An 18,781-nucleotide genomic window follows, 5' to 3' on the forward strand; every position below is an offset into this window, starting at 1 on the left:
TATATAAAAAAATATTTATTCTGTACCATCCATACACTAAAATAACAATAATAATAATGTAAAAAAAAAGGAAATACGTTATAATTTAGTGGTGGAGTAGGAGGAACTGTGGGATATTGGGGTCAAACTTCATCTTCCCAAATATCTAAATTGCGAGTGCGAGACTTGTTACTTTTCGTCAACTGTATTGGTGGATCATGCATCTCGCCATCTCCAGTGGCGACACCAACGTGGCGGCACCAACATTTGCAATGGCGGAACAACTATGTCGCCAGTTCTTCTGGCGGCATCCATGCAGGAACAGACCCCCCGTTAAAAGTTTGAAAAGAGACCCCATTGATAAATAATTTTTAAAACTAACCCCCTACAATAAATTTGTCTCACGTGCAACTTGAGTAACCAACAATCTAGGATGTTGCTTGATGGTTAGTTATATTGGTTTGCAGTTGTTGTTGGGCTTGGTAAGTTAATATGTGGTTGAATGGATTGTTGGTGGAATTTTGGTGCTTCAGGTTTAATTTGAAGAACTAGAAGATCACTACCATAGTTTTTGATGGCTGACTGGGTTGTCATAAAAACAAAGAAAGAGAATCCGCCAAGTGACTTTAATCACTGGAATGTACTGTTACTTTTGTGTCTATTTATAAGATAATCAATAAATATTTTTATATTTTATTATAAGACTTTATTTTATTTTTCTTATGCATTGATTATTTTTTATTAAAATTCTGAGTTATCTCTTTCTTTCTCTTATGAAAATTGGAGAAAATGAATATATTTTCAATAAAGTTAAAGATAAATTTCAAAAGATATTATAAAATTAATGTTAATAATTAAGTTAATTAACTTTTTTTAATAAATATAAATTAGTCAACTATATCTTATAATTAAAGACAAAAATAGTATGCTATTTATCATGTTCAAATCCATCTGCAGCATCGGCCTCTAGCTATAACCCGCAGCTCATACATGTAAAGAACCTATATTTACCTCTAAAACTAAATAACTTTTGTAAATTGTAATGAAAATTAGATTGATGTTACCTTCATAACTAAGATAATCAACTGCCTTGTATTTGTAAAACTAAAAACAACATGATAGCTCTTTAGCTCACAATTTTACATCATTAATTAGCCCCCATTTCACACCCTTCTTTATATGAGCAAGTTATTTTCTTCCCATTTTTTTACATAAATCTGCTAAAAATTTGTCTTCTTTTATCTTTCTATCTTTTACAAGAATAAAAACTTATACAGCTACCAGAAATTGTAGGATCTTGAAACTTATGACACGGTAGTGGATATTACAAGTCCATTATCCAAGAATGAAACATTTTTTCCTGGATGCTGTACTTCAGGTATTGAAAGAATGCCAGGCGCATAAATAAGAATGTGAATTATTTAAGAAACTAACAAGTTTGGAATTATTTGAATCCAACAGTGAACTGACGTAATCTTAAAAAGGAATATACACTAATCCTTAAGAAGGAATATACATGTATAAATGAGAAGTTGAGCAGTATATATAATCGAGAATATATAAACCTAAAATTTAAGATTTTAGGTTAAGGTATGTTATCAAATTTACTTATGTGATTATTTATGATCCATTAATTTAAATCTTTTCTGTGTTAACTCCCTCGTTTCACGGCAAGATGTAACAGGCTTAAATTAACATACCTTAGCTTTAGACGGCTATCTTAGTTTTCATGTAAACAACCTTAATCATATTTAAATACTAGTTTGAAATGATTAATTTTCTGTAAAATTTCCACTATGACATTAAGTGTTAATATCTATTATTAATCCATATATTAAATTATTATGTATGCTGATAACTCCTTAAGTGATATAACATAATAGCAAACAAATTAATTTCTTTTTGGCATTTGATATACTTGAAATGTAGAGTTAGTGGAGTTGGTCAGCCATCTTTTGTATATTATTTCTGCTCATTTTGAAACTCAAATGACAGAGCTTACATGCACGTACAGTACTTATATTATGCACTCTTGGTTCATGAACACATCAAACTCCACCAAACTCGTGGTTACTTGAATGTCCGTTGTTGATGAGGCTGAACAGACCAAGGTGTTGTCCAGAACCTGTGTCGTGAATGCCCATAAAAGGTGTGAAGATGAAAAACTAAATCATACGCCGAAAGAGTGTCTTCAAATGGTGCCATGGAAAAAAATGAAAGTGGAGAAAGGGTACAAGAGTTTGGTTTCAAAGATATAAGGTTGACCCAGAAAGGTTGGAGAAGAGTGAAGGGAGAAGGGACAGAAAACAGGTCGCAAGTTCGAATTCTCAACTGACATTTTTAACATAACAAAACTAACAAACTAATATTTGTCAATAAAAAAAAGAGTTTGGTTTCTTTTCTCTGTTGGCGATTTTTTTACTGTACAAGGCACATGACCCGACAAGAGAATCTTTGCTGGTGGGTGAGTGTTAGAATTCGAGAATGGATGGTGACATTGCCAAAGAGCAACACCTCAGAGGATAATTGGTTAAAACCATTTGAAGCCGTTGAAGACAAAATCAAATGAAAGACCAGCACAAGCATAAGCAATATTACTTTATGCCAACGATATCAAATGAATTTACTATGAAAAATCACAACTTGGTGAATGAACTAATTAATAATTAAAAGTATCAATAGTTATACATTGTAATTCTAATCCTAACTAGCCCAACCTAAGATATTTCCCAATGAAATAGCGTTAAGACAACAACACTACATGAGCCACAAAACAAACAAAACATGCTTCAAGGGGAACGCCCTATGGACAAGTAGAACGCATAATAGGCCACTAAATGATTGAGAGAAAAAGTGAAGAATTTTCTTTACTTTAGTGGTTGCAAATATAATACAAACTCTTTTCTTAAGTACCTGAGTACGAATTCCTATCCACGTCAGTACAGCAAACATTTTTTAGTATCTGTTTCTCCAATATTCCATAAACATCAATGAATCAAAGAATTTTATGAAAAACAATTTTTGTCTTGAGAGCAGCTGTGAAACTTATTATTGATATATTTCTTACCTGTTATGACAGGGTTACCAAGGAATTTCTTTTCCATCCCAGGCAAAGAACTTGCCATTGTCATGGATCTTGACATTGTTAATGATGCTTAGTAGCTTCTGAACTGAGAACTCTTTGGTGAAGAGCTTGTCTGGGGGAACATTTCTTTGAAATGGCTTAGAGAGATCTGTGTCAACTGTACCAGGATGCAGTAAAATGCATACAATTGGATCCTTCTTTCTTGCAAATTCCAGGGAGACAGTCTTTGATACTGTTAGAATTAAGGGGGGAAAACATCGGAACAAAAATTACCATTTCAGACAGTTTGTTGTACAACTTCAAAATCATTTGATTTATACTTCACCAATGCATAACATGCAAATATAAAATAAACCAAACTTGTAGGGTATCGAAAATCAATAGTAGATAAGTATGGTTTCATGCAAGCACCGTCAACTGACGAAATGCCTTAGTCATCTGGATTCTAAAGAGATTAATGTAGTTGGAAACGGTTTCCATTCCTAAGGAATTAATATCTGGATAGTAGAATAGACAAATTCATGTATAGTGATTTACTATTTTCCTAAGGAGTTACATTTCTTTTTTCATTGCTCTTAAGTGTAATTCATTATGAGATGTTTATAAATATTTATGTTGCTGAGTGCTTTTTTGCTCAAACATTCCACCAAAATCCAGTCTTTAACATGGTAATGTCGTGTGTAGTATCTAGTACACTAATACATGACTCATATTACATGTTCAGTAATACCATAATTAGACACTTATAGTTATCATATTGAATATCTTGTGACAAAGATAATAATAATAAAAAAAATCATACATTGATTAAGAGCAGCCTTTGAAGATCGATATGAGTGCCAGCCCCCAAGACGATTGTCCCCAATAGATGCAACCCTTGCACTCAAACTAGCCACCACTGCAGCACTTCTTCCAGTCCCGTGGCCGCCTCCTACTTTTAGAAGAGGCCACATGTGCTGATTTTAAAATTCACAGAATTAGATATAAAATAATGGCTCAAATTATTGGAAACATATTAATACATTAATTGAAGATAAAGGAACACTTACGAAACTAGACAGAAACAATGATGTCATAGTTGTAATTATTGCATAAAACTATTAAATTAAAGAAATAAGGTAAAATTTAAAGGAAAATTATTTCTTTGGGGGCATGGAAGGACCAATATCCCTTAAACAACTTCTCCTACTACGATAAAATATTGTGGGCAGTGGAATGGCAAAACTAATCACTTTTGCATGAAGTAAAAAACTGAGTGAATTACTCAAAATCAAATGGAGCTGATAAGGTGTCAGTAAGGAGTTTAATAGGATACTTTTCATGAATAGTTATAGAACCATTTTATGAAAGTAAGCAGGACAGAATGGAAATTTAAGAGGATTTGTGAAGTAGTTTCTTCTCATGTGTCAAACCTTCATGCTCCATATCTATTTATAGCAGTTAACTGAAAAGCTTGGTTGAATTTTTCAGCAACAATTCATCATGTGCATCTCTTGGAACAGGTGCCCTAGGGCATGCCATATGCATAGACACACAAATGGTATGCTATATAACTTGATATATAAGCTGATAACCATATGGTATATGATATGTTTTGTATCTGAGGAGGGCTGAAAATAAGGAAAACAAGCAGAGAAATAGAGAAAATGCAGAAAGATATGAGAGCAAATGCTCCCCCAAGTCAGAGAAGATTCTCTAGACTCCTATTTTCATTTCCAAATTCATCCATATCCCCCACAATCATTACCCCCTATCCTTATAACAGAATTCCCTCTCAGCAACTCTCTCTCTCCTCTAACTAACTAACTTATCCCTTCACAAAGAGTCTACTCCTAATTAGACCCATTTCCCCTCTTGGGCCTACAGACATAAACCTGAAAAGGTTTCTTCTCCTTGGGCGTTCCCATCAGTATAGGTCCATTTTATAAAATAATTCATTATAATAGTTTTTGACTGGTACAACAGCAGTTCTTTTTTTTAAAAAAAAATATATCATTCCAAATCCAACTAACCTATGACAATTTGAATTTTGTCAGAAGTAAAAAACTAACAATGCATTCAATGTCATGTTTCATCATACTCTATATTATGCCCTCACATCACATAGAACTGTGTACAAGATAATCCTCTTGGTATTCTCAGTCGGTCATTGAGATATTTAATACTGGTTTACGCGTTAATCAATGTAGTCGCACTCTCATGATCTTGGGATGTGAGTCCATAAGATGAAGGACTACAGCAGTTGAGATACAATTGATGGCAGACAAATGGCAAGGCACCTTTTGTTAGAGAGATTGGGATACAATTGAACCTGTGAATCATGTCTCTGAAATTATTGATGTGGAGAAAGTGGTAGTTATCCTGTCTTTGGATAATGACAAGGAGGGGTACTGCAAAAGGTAGGTGTTTTTATGGAATTGACAAGGTTTGGAGGATTATCCAGCTTTAGTAGAGCTGAAACAAATAGTATTCAGAAGTTGTCTTGTGTACCCATAGTCAATCTTGTTTATTAGATGCAAAGAGAAATCAAGGACAGATTACAGAGGAAATAAACAAATCGCACTGCTCTCATCATAGGAAATTGTAGAGTAATTTTAGAGAAGCATGTAGTGAGAGAATGGAAGGCAATCTTTAAAGCTCAAATGCATAATACTTAATATGCAAAAGGTAAGGAGTATATAGACAGGACTAAGAGCCAGAGCAATTTCATTCTTACCAACTGAAATCATTTACATCTATTTGCTATCCTTAACCAGCTCAATGTGCCAGATAAGTAGGAATAGCAGGACAGCCATTGTCTTTTCTCATTGACAACTGCATCAAATAACCATTCCTATTCTGTTGAAATGTATAATAGGTGGCATCGTCCATTATTATAAATTGACAAAAATAGGATGATGACTCATCAAATATCTAAATGAATATCTCAATTCAGAGTTCATGCAAACAAGCATGAGTTTTAGCTATCCTGAACTTATGTAAATAGGAACAATTTCTAAGCAAAGATATTCTTGTGGAGCCACTATAGGAAGCTAATGATTTGTTTTTAGAATTTACTAACAACAGCCACCAATTCACTAGAATGAACATATTAGCTATTTATTGTGTTCATTTCTGTCTCTTCCTGCAGCATCCTAAGGCCTCTATAACCCACTCATACATATAAAGAACCTATATTTACTTCTAAAACTATCATAAATAGATAAATAAAAAAGTGTTGAAATTAAAATTAGATTTATGTTACCTTGATAACTAAGATAGGACCCACTGCATTAACCTCATATGCAAGCATTAAAGATGATTTCTCCACTTTGTTCAATGTTGTTTCTGTATTGTATAGATAACTATATAATCAACTGCCTTGTATTTGTAAGAAACATAAGCTCAAAACAAGATAATCGCACTTTATTTCACAATTTTACATGAATAACCCCCATTTCATACTTCCTTCTTTACAGGAGCAAGTTCTTTTCTCCCATTTTTTCTTACATAAATATGCTAAAAACATGTGCTCTTTCATCTTGTATCCTTTAGTTTGTTTTTTTCTTTTTGAGGTGTGTGTGATCTGGGGTGGGGGTGGGGGGACACATGAATAAAAACTTATACTGCTATCAGAGATTGTAGGATCTTAAAACTTCCAGAAAGCTACAATAGGCAGTGGATATTATAAGTCCATTATTGAAGAATGAAACAAAACTTTTACCTGGATGTATTACTTCAGGTATTGAAAGAATCCCAGACGCATTAATGAGAAGGTTTAGACGGCCATATGTCTCTCTTATTGACAATGCAGATGCCTGAAATATTTTGAAATGCACAAATCTTAACAAACAAACAAGTTTGGAATTATTTAAATCTAACAGTGTACTGTCCTGATCCTTAAGAGGGAATATGGATTTCATAATTATGTTTTCAGATGTAAATAGGCTTAAAAGAAAATTGCACCAACCCATTCCCCCCTAAACTACAAATTGTCGTACAAGCCATCTAACATACCCTCCTTTTAACAATAGCTAACGGCTGATAAACAATTGAATTGCTTAACATCAGTAGCTCCTATATTGCAGCTGACAACAGGATTAAGGTGGATATGTGGAAAATATCATTTAGGTTTAAATAATGTTTGATAATATCTATCCTTACCCATATTGGCCTGCATAGAACCTACCATCTAACCTTGTAAAGAAGTTTACAGATACTAGGGAGAAATGAAGAACAAGAAGAGCTATGAAGCCTCCTCTTGGTGCCTAAATGGATGCTTCGATTGGAGCAAATGAAAAGGAAAACAATTATGGGAAAAGAAGAATAACCTCGATTGAATTCTCAACAGTCAAATCCAACGGCAAAATTCTAAGGCGGTCTGCAAATTTATCTTTCAGATGGATAAGCCCAGTTGATGCACTAGGATTACGGCATGTAGCAATAACATGCTCTTTATCATCGTTCTCTAAAAGCTGTTTTACCTGTAGATGGAAGAAACTGAAAGCAGTGTTAAAACTGTGTCAGCAAAATTATTAGATTAATATCACAACCAAGATTCTTGAGAATTAAAGGATAACCCATCAGATTGCTTTAAGAGATTAAAATGAAAAAGGGTGTCCATGCATCATATATTTGTCAAAAGAACAAATTGCATAGTTTTATTAATAAACAACGATAGAACTAGAACAGCCTGCACAGCACTACTGAAGAATATGGAAAAGGCTTGTTATCATTCTTGAATCATCAACTTGTAATGGATTCATTGATTTTTAGCCCCTAAGAAAATTTGTCAATTAGAAATTAATTTTTGTTCTGCTTTAGAAATATTTTATAAACTGACTGCAATTATTTGTAATGCTACAGTACCTCCGCACAGACAATATGAAAAAGTAAACACAACATACTAAAAATAAGAGTGAATTAGTGTTACGGTGTTACTCCCATTGCACAATTATAGTAATTAACAGTTTAATACTTTTGAATCTAAAATTTTTAAGACGAAAACACATAAAAAAGGCATCTTCAGACACTAACATGAAATTTTGACAATGTGGGCAGTGCCCAGATAAGCAATGATGGTGTGCAAGTAAGAAAAGAATCTCACAAATTCGAGGCCAATTCCTCTGGAAGCTCCTTGAACCATAGAAACCCCTTCTCCTTGAAAGGAACAAGAAGAAAAGGCCCTTCGGGTGAGTGATAAAATCCGCGGTGAATGAGATGCCATCATCAAAGAGTGTTGTTGGGTTGGCGGCAATAGCATTGTAACATCAAAAAATAGAGTCAAGCTCTTATCTTGCGTACTAGTCAGTAGTGTTGATGGGCACAACACCTTGAAGCGTGGCTTCCTAACAACCAAGTAAAGAACCCAACCAACGTTGTTATTTTTTAATAAACCAACGTTGTTATTAGTAAAATTTTGTAGATGACAAGTTATGATACAACGTATTAAAGATTAATCGGAAAAAAAAGTTATGATACAATATTAAGTAAAAAACAGTGTTGTGAAAATATTTAAAGTTTCTTTTTTTAACAGCGTGAAAATCTTTTTTTATGTACATATCATAATAGCATTTGAATTTATTTTTAATTGCACTTTAAATCACAATTTTAAAAATTGACTAAGACTTCTTTATAAAAAAAAATAAAAATTGACTCAGACTAATAACCAATGAATGAAACTCAACATCTTATATAACACTAAGAATGATAAAATAAAAGGATTGATCTGAAATAGATCTTTGATTCAAGTGTGAAAAATATTGAGTTAAATCAATTCATATTTTATATAAGTATTTTTTTTAAGTCTAGCTAGGTCTATTGGATGGGTTCACATATTGGGCCATTTTATTTTTTTGTCTAAATTTATACAAATTCAAAATAAAAAATATTGGGCCAATCAAAATAGATTTGATTGATTTTAGAACTATATTTTTTTTAGTCTAATCTAATTCAATGAATTCATTAGGTCAGTCAAAATAAACTCAATTCTATTTAGATTAATATTTTTTCAACCCAGTTCAGATGTATACATTTACCAACTTTACACAACACAAACAAGATTCAATGTTATATATACACATAAAAAATGAAGATACATTGATAAAGTATTGGTAGTGAAAAATTATAAAAGAAGAAAAAATAGTATTTAAAATAGGGTGATTATGTTATAATGAAGACTAGTATTTATATCTATGCAAAGTATAGGATATTTATGAATTTTTTACAATTTACTTTTTTAAGTAATTGAATAATAAAATGAGTAAAAAAAAATAAAAATAACAATAAGTTACCTCAAAATGATAAAGTTTTCATTATTAAATTTTGTATGGAAAAGATAAAAATAAACATAAGTATATTATTATTTGATTTTTTTTCTATATAATTAAATCTAAATTAGTTAATTTAAATTATAAAAAGTAGAGTTTGATTTTTTAAGTATAATAGTGAAAAAGTTAATAGATAAGTCACCCTTATTGTCACTACATGAGTTTTTTCACTTCATAACCAAACCTAAAGAAAAACAAGAAGAAAAGATGTAGTTATTTGTTACCATGTCGGTACAGTGTATCCATCAATTCTGTCGATGATTAATCTTCGTCGGAGAACCTGATTAATCATTTTAGTATGATTTTTCCCTCCCAACTACATTTTTTTCATGCACAAGGTTCGAATCTAAGATCTTCCTTAAGGGGATCGAGTTCGATACCATCTAAACCAACGATTTGCTGGAAAAGACTCAGTTATTTTGGTCTCCAATGATATGGATGCCATGTGGACAATGGTCCCACCAAATCGGGATTACCTTAAGCAACATTAGTAGGGCCAAGGGTTGTAGTGAAAAATATTTGAGCAATTGGGGTGTGATTTTATGCACCCTTCGTTGAGTGGAACAAGAAGCAAAAAATAAAAGATAACATGGTAAAAAGCAGTTTTGGTAAGTGGATGATTGTCTAACGCCCTTTTAGGAGAAACAAGGTAAATATTGTGAAAAATAAGAAAGAAGATTTCGATGAGGGTTCTAATAAATGAAATACAGTAAAGCACTCTATTGCTAGTAACAAATATGAGATCTTATATGTTGATAAGGAATAAAATATTGCACCAAATTCTTATAAGGAGATATTGGAAACGAATAAGATTGGTGGGAGTTATGCTAGTGGGGATGCCTTAAATAAGGGAGATCATAGCAAAAATATTGTTGCTAAAAAGAGTGTTGATGGCATGCATGCTAATAATGTGAAGGCCATTAACAAATTTGTGGCCAATAACAAATATGTGCCTTACCAAAAATACGTGGGACCATCTCAAATCCCGTTAGAATTTATGAAGGAAAATACACAAAAGATATTGCAAGTGAAGGTTCATAACTCGTAGGGGGGTAAGAACCCAAAGGGTGTGAAGATAAGGGACTATGGAGTTAAAGGAAAGTCTAATTTCAAGAAGACTGTCAACTCTAAGATTAAATACAAAGAACAAGTAGGAGCACAAATTCTCCAGCAGGTGATGAAGAAAGATACTGATGAAGCCAAGAAGGATGGCAGAACTTATGATGAGAGTTTATGACTTATAAAGATGGCCTCTTATGCTTCAATGAGTGAAGTTCGTGAGCTTCCCATTATTAATGTGCATCATGATGAGAAGGCGATATAGCCTTTGTTCTAAGCAAAAGGTTAGAAACAGGAGACTCATTGGTGACTGATGGAGATATGGACTATACGAATGAGACAATTATAGGGACTGCAATGGTCCTGGTGGAAAATGGTGGTGTTTCGCCAATTAATCATATAGTTTCCTCATGAATGTTACAAGTTGGAATTATCGTGGAATGACTAGTAAAGGGTTTAACACGCTTATGAAGGATACAATGAAGCAAAATAATTCTTCCTTTTTGATTCTCTTGGAAACTCAAACTAGTGGTGAGAAAGGAAGAAGCATAATTAGAAGAATTGGTCTTAAAGGTTGTTGTGTGGAGGAAGCTAGTGGACATTGGGGTGGAATCTGGTGCTTATGGGACACAAATAATTGGAGTGTGACTGTTAAAAGGAGCTAACCTCAATTCATTCATATGGAAGTGAGATGGCACAATCGGAGATCATGGTTCCTTAAGGCAATATATGGTGCTAGGCAATAAACCTTGTGGGATGATCTCACTAAGATTGGTACCACTGTAGTTGGAGAATGGGCCATTGTTGGTGACTTCAACAACACTTTGTCTACCAGGGAGAGTGCGGAAGGTGCTTCAAAAGGGGGGCATAGAGATATGGAAGTTTTTTTAGACTTTGTCCATGAATGTAGTCTTATTGATATAGGATTTTAAGGAGATTCTCTTACTTGGCGAAATAGAAGAAATGGGGTGAGACTTGACCATTGCTTAATTAATATGGAGTGGAGGTTGAGGTTCAAAGAGGCTACTTTGATCCACCAAATTTAGCTTAAATCTAACCATAGGCCATTTTGCTTGCGTCATGAGACTTCATCTAAAAGGAATCAACACAGACAACTGTTAGGTTCAAAACGGCTTAGGTTATGCATGCTAAATTTGTTAACTTTGTGAGAGGCCACTGGATGAAAGAAAATGGGGCAGATTCGTAAAGTGATGCTATCACTGAACTAAGGATGTCAAACATTGGGACCAAGAGGTGTTTGGTTGCATATGGAGGAGAAAAACTAGTTTGAAACGTGAACTGGCAAGGGTGGATTCCACAAGTAGTGGCATGTTTGATTTGTAGGCAGCTTCAGAATATAAGAAGACTTGGATAGAATATGAACAAGTCTTGGCTGAAGAAGAACTTCATTGGTTTCAAAAGTCTAAAGCTAAATGGTTGTATATGGGGGACCACAATACCAAGTATTTTCATGGTATCACAACGATCAGACGGAAGCGGAATAAACATGATATGTTGAAAGATGAGAATGGTAATTGGATCTTCGATACTCGAGCCGTTGAAAGTCTTGTCACCAATTTTTATAAGGACTTGTACTTGGACAATGGTATTGTTATTCCATATGTTCTTAATAATGCCTTCCCTCCTTTAGAAGAGAATTGGATCAATAAGCTTAGTAGAATGCCTACAAATGAGGAAATCCATCAAACTATCAAGTTTATGGGGAGCCTCAAAGCACCAAAACTGGATGGGTTTCATGTTTTGTTCTTCGAACATCATTGGAGTGTAGTGGGGAGAGATGTCTACAATTTCACTAGAGCTTTTTTTTAGGATCCAACAAAAATTGCTGAAGTGAACCAAACTTTTTTAACTCTGATTCTGAAGAAATGTGAGGTCAATTTTATTAAAGATTTCAGACCTCTTAGCTTTTGTAATGTTATTTATGAAGCTATGACTCGTCTTATCTCTCAACGCTTGAGACCAATGATGGGGAAATTAGTGGGTCATTTCCAATCTAGCCTTACCCCAATTGTCAAAGTGGGGATAATATTGTGCTTGCTTAAGAGGTTTTTCATATTCCATGAGGAAAAAAGAAGGGAAAACTGGGTAGATGACGATTAAAATAGATTTAGAGAAGGCATATGATATATTAAAATGGGAATTTACCAGGGATACTTTGGTAGATATTGGTCTACCTAATCATATGATGAATTTTATTTGGAGCTACTTTTCTACTACTTCAATGAATGTTTTTGGAATGGAGAAGAAGTTTTGGAGGAATTTTCCCTATGGAGAGGCATCCGATAAGGCGATCCCCTAACTTCTACCTCTTTGATTTGTGTATTTCTATAGCTACAGATCAAGGTATTTGGCGCCCTATTCGATTGAGCAGAAATGGTCCCCCTATTACTCATTTAGCCTTTGTGGATGATGTAATTCTTTCTGTGAAGGCTTCGCTTGACCAAGTTCGTTTAGTCAAGAATATTTTAAATTTATTTTGCAGGAGCACGGGACAAAAAATTAGTTTGGATAAGTCTCGGATGTTATTTTCAAATAATGTTGGAAGGCAAATGAAACAACATCTGAATGAGGAGATAAAGATACCGTGGAGTGAGAACTTAGGCAAGTATCTTGGAGTTCAAATATTTCATAATAGACCCTCCCGTAATACTTTTTAATTTATAATTGATAGAGTGCATCAGAGATTGAATGCTTTGAAGGCGAAGTCATTATCTTTTGCATGAAGAGTTACTCTCACTAAGTCGGTCCTACAAGCCTTACTAACTTATGTGATACAAATCAATCTTCTTCCTAAATCCATTTTGATGATGTTGATAAAGCATGCAGGAATTTTATTTGGGGACATAGCTCCACGGACAAAAAGATGCATTCAGTTTCTTGGGATAAGATTTGTAATCCTAAAAAGCATGGAGGACTAGGACTGAGGAAAATGAGAGATGTTAATCAAGCCTTTATGATGAGAGTAAACTGGAGATTTTGTGCTCAAGATCTTCCAGTTTAGGCTCTTTTCATTCGTAGCAAGTATCGTTGTGGCTCTAATCCTCTTTCTGTGATTAATAAGTTAAGACAATGCAGTAATTTTTGGTGGGGTCTATATTCTTTTTGGGATACTTACTGTCAAAACATTATTTAGAGGGTGGGGGATGGAAAGTCAATAAAATTCTGGAATGATTAGTGGTTACCAGGCTGTGGAAGATTGGCAAATTTATCTGCTAGTATTACCCTTAAGTTTGAATTGCAAAAATCTGTAGTGGATTATATTAGTAGAGATGAGAGGAGGCAGATTGATTTAAATAAAGATTATCTTCCACTTACTATGCTACAAATGGTTACTATGCTACAAATGGTTACTAACATGACCATAAGGCTAGATATGAATCAAGATGAAATTATAGCTTGGAGGAAGTCGAGCGATGGAGTTTTCAATATGAAATTTGTTTATGAGGAGAATGGAGCTATGCATACTCCGAATTCTGATTTGTTTTAGAGGATTAGCAAATGGAAGGTTCGTGAGAGACTGAAGGGTTTTTTTATGGAAGCTTAGCCGTGAATATATCCTTTAACATCTCTTTTTTTTAAAAAATAAATTAAAAAGTATTTTTATTTAAAAATAAATAGAATTTAAAAAAATGACGAGATTTTTATAATTAAATAAATAAGGAGAAATAACTTTATTAATTAAAATAATTATTTAAAAAAATAAAAAATATTTTATTTATTTATTTGATAGGAAATAAAATAGAATTATTGTTTATAAAATAATAAAAATAAAAAAAAATAGAGTAAATAATAGGCTAAGAATATCATAATTATAAATAGAGACATATTAAGTCAGCTTTCAGACTTTCTACGTTCTCTCTTTCTCTCAAATTCGTTTTCTTTTTTCCTCCTAAAATTCTTTCTTTTTTCAGCATACATTTAAATTTGTCTCAGTAAAACGATGATCCCGAATTTGTTAACCGTTGGATCACCGTGAAATTTGGAAACTAGGTTCGAAATTCATTTCTGCAGATCTCCACCGTTGGGATTTGTAAATTAACATCTGAGGTGAAAAAATTTCCCTCGCACTGAGCTTTCTCTTTTTTCCGTATACACCCAAACCAGTAAAAAAATGATCCCGGACTCCTTAACCATTGAATTGTCATGAAATTTGATAAGAAGATTTGAAACTCATTTTCTAACATACTCACCGTTGGAATTTGGGAAACAATGTCTGTGGTGAGAGAAATGTCCTTCACATTGTAGCTTTCTTTTTCCCGCATGCACTCAGACTTGTTCCAATAAAACTAAGATAATGGACTCTTTAACTATTGGATCGTCGTCAAATTTAAACACCAAGTTCACAATTCACGTTCTCACACTTTCACCGTTGGGATTTGCAAAGGAATATCAATAGAGAGGGAAATGTCCCTCGCATGGAGATAGTAAAATGAAGGCTTCAATCCCTTCTCTTTCGCTCTAACGCTTGGAAACCCTAATAGAGCAACCAGAGGAAGAGCTTGAAGAATCTTAAACAACTGCTAGAGATGTCTCTATCACTACCAGAATACACACGTGAGCCCGCTTAGAGATAAGGGATGAGTTTATCACAATTGGGGTTAGAATATGTGTAGGGGTCCTTAAAGGAACAAATTGGGATTTATTTTGAGATGTTTATTATATTGCAATTCTTCCTATATGATTATTTGAAATTGTTTGATGGGTTTTACTCCCCATGTTGTGAGAAACATTTTTGTATAATTTGTTTATCTTTTGGATAAGATTAGCGTGATAAATAGTTATATTAGGATCATGAAATTATGATTAAAATTATGTATAAGTGATAAATTGAATATGTGATGAATTGTAGGATAACATGTTGCTTTTAGATTATAATATTATTATTGAGATTGAGTATAAATGCAAAGTTGAACATGTGTTAATTTGTGAGATACACGTAAACATGTGATGGTGGATTATGACATTATGAGATGTTAAATTATGGACATGAGATTTGGTTGTGAATAAGTGTGTAGTTAACACTTGATGTGTCAATACTTGTGTTGTGAGGTCTGAATTATACAATAACCCGACTAATGTTTACCTTGAGAAAAATGATTATGAGCAGTGTTAAAGGGAAAGTGTAGGATTCCTAGTTAGGAACCTAAAGTTTTAAATTATAACGCAATGTGTTAAACATGTTTGAAACACGAGCGTGAGGTCGTGAGTATTGTATAATTCATGAACAGTGTCTGCATGCAAAAATTATTTTAGGGGTAGGACCTGAATCAGGAAGATGAGACCTTAATGGATTCTTCAAAATCTAGGCATTGGGGATAAAGCCACCCGGTTTGAGTGCTCCTTTAAGCCTATGTTAATTCCATATGATTGGAATATTCCCGCAAAACAGAGTGACCCTTACTAGTCACCTTATGATTATACTTAGTGAGAGTGACCTGACGTACCCATTGTGTAGTGTGTCTTGTTATGTACTCTTAAGCGCCCCAATGTGGTTTTTTACTGACATGGTACCACATTGCATATAAGCTTGAGTCTTAGTATAATTGTTGCATAACGCTTGTTAATTGTTTATTATGAAATTGATGAGTGTTATTACGTCTTGACCCGAATGTGTGATTCATGTATAATGTGATTGGTGATTGAAAAATGAATTTTAAATGATAAAGTGGTGAAGTGACGTGGATTGTATTAAGTTGAGTTATGTTATGAATACTTTCATAATTTATTTTGATTACATCTTTGTTTATTTGTATTTTTTTTAGAAATGTGATAACTCACTCCCTGTATGTTATTTGTGTTTAGATCATGTGATGATCTTGAACCTTGTGTTCGTGGGAGCATATAACTAGGTGGATGACTTTAAAGAACCTCATGTTAGAGGGTGCTAGAACACAATACTCTGATAGGATGTGGCATTGAGGCATATGTTTCTATATTAATTACATGAAGTCTTGGATGACCTTGTTTTGAGTCAAAATGATTTTATTATTTATTTGGACACATTCTATTATAATGTTAGAAAAGTGAACATGCGCCTTTTACCCTTTTGAAATGTTTTTATTTAAATGTGTTTTAAAAAAAATTTAATTGATTCCGTATTCTTATTCCTTTTATTATTAGTACATATATGTGTAGGGTAGAGGGTGTCACAACAAATTTTAGAAGAATGCAATTTGAAATGAGTCATTCGAATTTGTGTCCTAGCTGTGTTGAGTTGGAGGAAACTTTATTTCGTTTATTTAGAGATTGCTCGGATTCTAAACTGGTTTGGCAATTTTTCATTAGAATTGATGCAAGGGGGAATTCTATTCAACTACAGATTGGCTTTCGTGGTTGAGTAATAATCTTCTTATTGATAGGGATACATATGGAGTTAGCTAGAATCTTTTATTTGGAATCATGCTTAATACTCTTTGGTGGAAGATGAATACGTTTATATTCCAAGGGGAGAAGTGGACTACAAAAGTGGTGATTAAGAAGGCTTGTAAGTGGCTCATTCTTATAAAGACGGCTTGTTGAGGTTTGAATCATTTGCCAAATCTGGACATATGAGTTCAAATAGGTTGAATATCATATGGGAGTTTCCTGCTGTTGATGAAGTGGTGCTTAACTGTGATGGTTAAGTTATTGATAATGGTAGAATGTTGGCTTATGGAGGAGCTATTCGTGACCACACAAGTTTTTTCATTTGTAAATTCATTTCGAATTTGAAAGGAAGCTCAATTTTAGTAGCAAAGTTGAAGGCTATATTGTTAAGGCTGCAATTGACTAGGTCAAGACGGTTCAGGAAAATAAGAGTGGATTCTAATTCTCAACTTGCAATGCAGTTGCTTTCAAGAGGAGTTTGCATGACACACTTGTGCTATAATATTGTTCAATGATATTCATGCTCACGATGGCAATAGTACTTGGGAGCATGTTCTCCGTGAAGCAAATCAAGTTGCAGGTAAGTCAGCTAAACATGCTTTGACAATGACCAATAAATTTCATGTTTATAATTTTGTTCCTGATTTTGTACGGTAAACTTAGAGCTGATTTAGCTCAGGTTTCTTTCCCTATAGGCTTTTAGTCTCAATAAGATGTCACAAGGACACACACTTAGGGTAGTAAATATTTATTAGGGATATCTATGAGAGTTTAATTTATATTTTTAAGTTATAATCTAGAGGTTAATATTCAAATTAAAATATTTTATTTTTATTACTGTAATAAATATGCACTTAAAATGAAAAAAATACTATAGGATAATAAATACTTAGTATTTATTATGGATATATATATATATATATATATATATATGAGGATTGGATATCCTTTTTAAATGATAATTCAGAGGTTATATTTTCAAATTGCAATCTTTTAAAATATGTTATATAAATTCTTCATAGAAATGTTAAAAAAAATTGACTCCTAAAAATAAATTCTTTTTTTTTTCACCGTGCGCATATAAATAAACTCAACAAGGGAAACAAATTATATATTTGCTCAAATCTATATCTATCAAGATATATATTACGATTATTACATACAATTTGAAATAAATTAAAAAAAAATAATTATTAAGGATAGTCAACATTTATTATAGGTATGTATAACGGTTGAATTTCTGTTTTTAGTATTAATTCAAAAATTAAGTATTTTACTTTTGGTAGAGTGAGATAAATAAACAAAAACGAACTTAAAAAAACAAAATAAAGGACTCAAAAATGCAATTCTCATGGCATCAGCCAAAACCCAAAATCAAGTCCTTCGACTCTGTTGGAGGCTGCTCCAACTCAGCACATGTTATGTTACTACAAATTAAATTTGGTCTCATCTTTGCTAAGAAATCTCAGTGCAAAAAGTTCCTTCTCGAAAGAATGCTTCAGCTCAACCTTCCAGTTCCAGGCTTAAAATGTTTAGTTTATTTCATTTATATTACTGAGAATAATTATATACGAAAAAACCATTTTTTTTTAATTAAGAGTATACAAAGACATTACATGATGATACTTAGCAAAATTTTTACCCAAACTGGGTGGTAAATAATGTGAACATAAAATATATAGATATATTGATATATATGGTGATTCAAAAGGTCAATAAAAAGCATGATTACTATGATTATAGTATATTAATTAAAAGTTGTTAAACATTTTAAATTAGCTAAATCTTACACGTGATTTGCCCTCGTCAATACAACGTCAAATCCGCCCAATAAACAGGAGTACTCAAAACAAATAAAGTGGATTTGACATTAACATCGAAAGAACTTTGAATCATCGTATGAATGTCATTACTGCTCGAGCAAACGGCTTACATGACACCGATCATAGTTTTTATCATGATG

At 33.0% G+C, this 18,781-nt stretch overlaps 1 protein-coding gene across 1 annotated transcript; it reads right to left on the minus strand.

Annotated features, from left to right (window-relative positions):
- Nucleotides 1-2,820: 2,820 nt before the first annotated feature.
- LOC114386392 (C-factor-like) lies at nucleotides 2,821-8,306 on the minus strand. Its single transcript, XM_028346395.1, has 6 exons — nucleotides 8,151-8,306; nucleotides 7,375-7,527; nucleotides 6,768-6,861; nucleotides 6,309-6,391; nucleotides 3,867-4,020; nucleotides 2,821-3,296 (listed from the first exon to the last, which is right to left on the minus strand). Exons 1-6 carry the CDS (start codon nucleotides 8,304-8,306, stop codon nucleotides 3,061-3,063), a joined length of 876 nt encoding a protein of 291 aa, XP_028202196.1. The 3' UTR covers nucleotides 2,821-3,060.
- Nucleotides 8,307-18,781: the final 10,475 nt, after the last annotated feature.

Source organism: Glycine soja, chromosome 15 (assembly GCF_004193775.1).
Source record: "Glycine soja cultivar W05 chromosome 15, ASM419377v2, whole genome shotgun sequence".
Taxonomy (NCBI): Eukaryota; Viridiplantae; Streptophyta; class Magnoliopsida; order Fabales; family Fabaceae; genus Glycine; species Glycine soja.

Coding starts and splice junctions, on each gene's coding strand:
- LOC114386392 (XM_028346395.1), bottom strand. CDS start 8,306: ATGCTATTGCCGCCAACCCAACAACACTCTTTGATGATGGCATCTCAT. Junction 6,862..7,374: donor CTGTTGAGAATTCAATCGAG/GTTATTCTTCTT, acceptor AAAATATTTCAG/GCATCTGCATTGTCAATAAG. Junction 3,297..3,866: donor AAAGGCTGCTCTTAATCAAT/GTATGATTTTTT, acceptor TAATTCTAACAG/TATCAAAGACTGTCTCCCTG.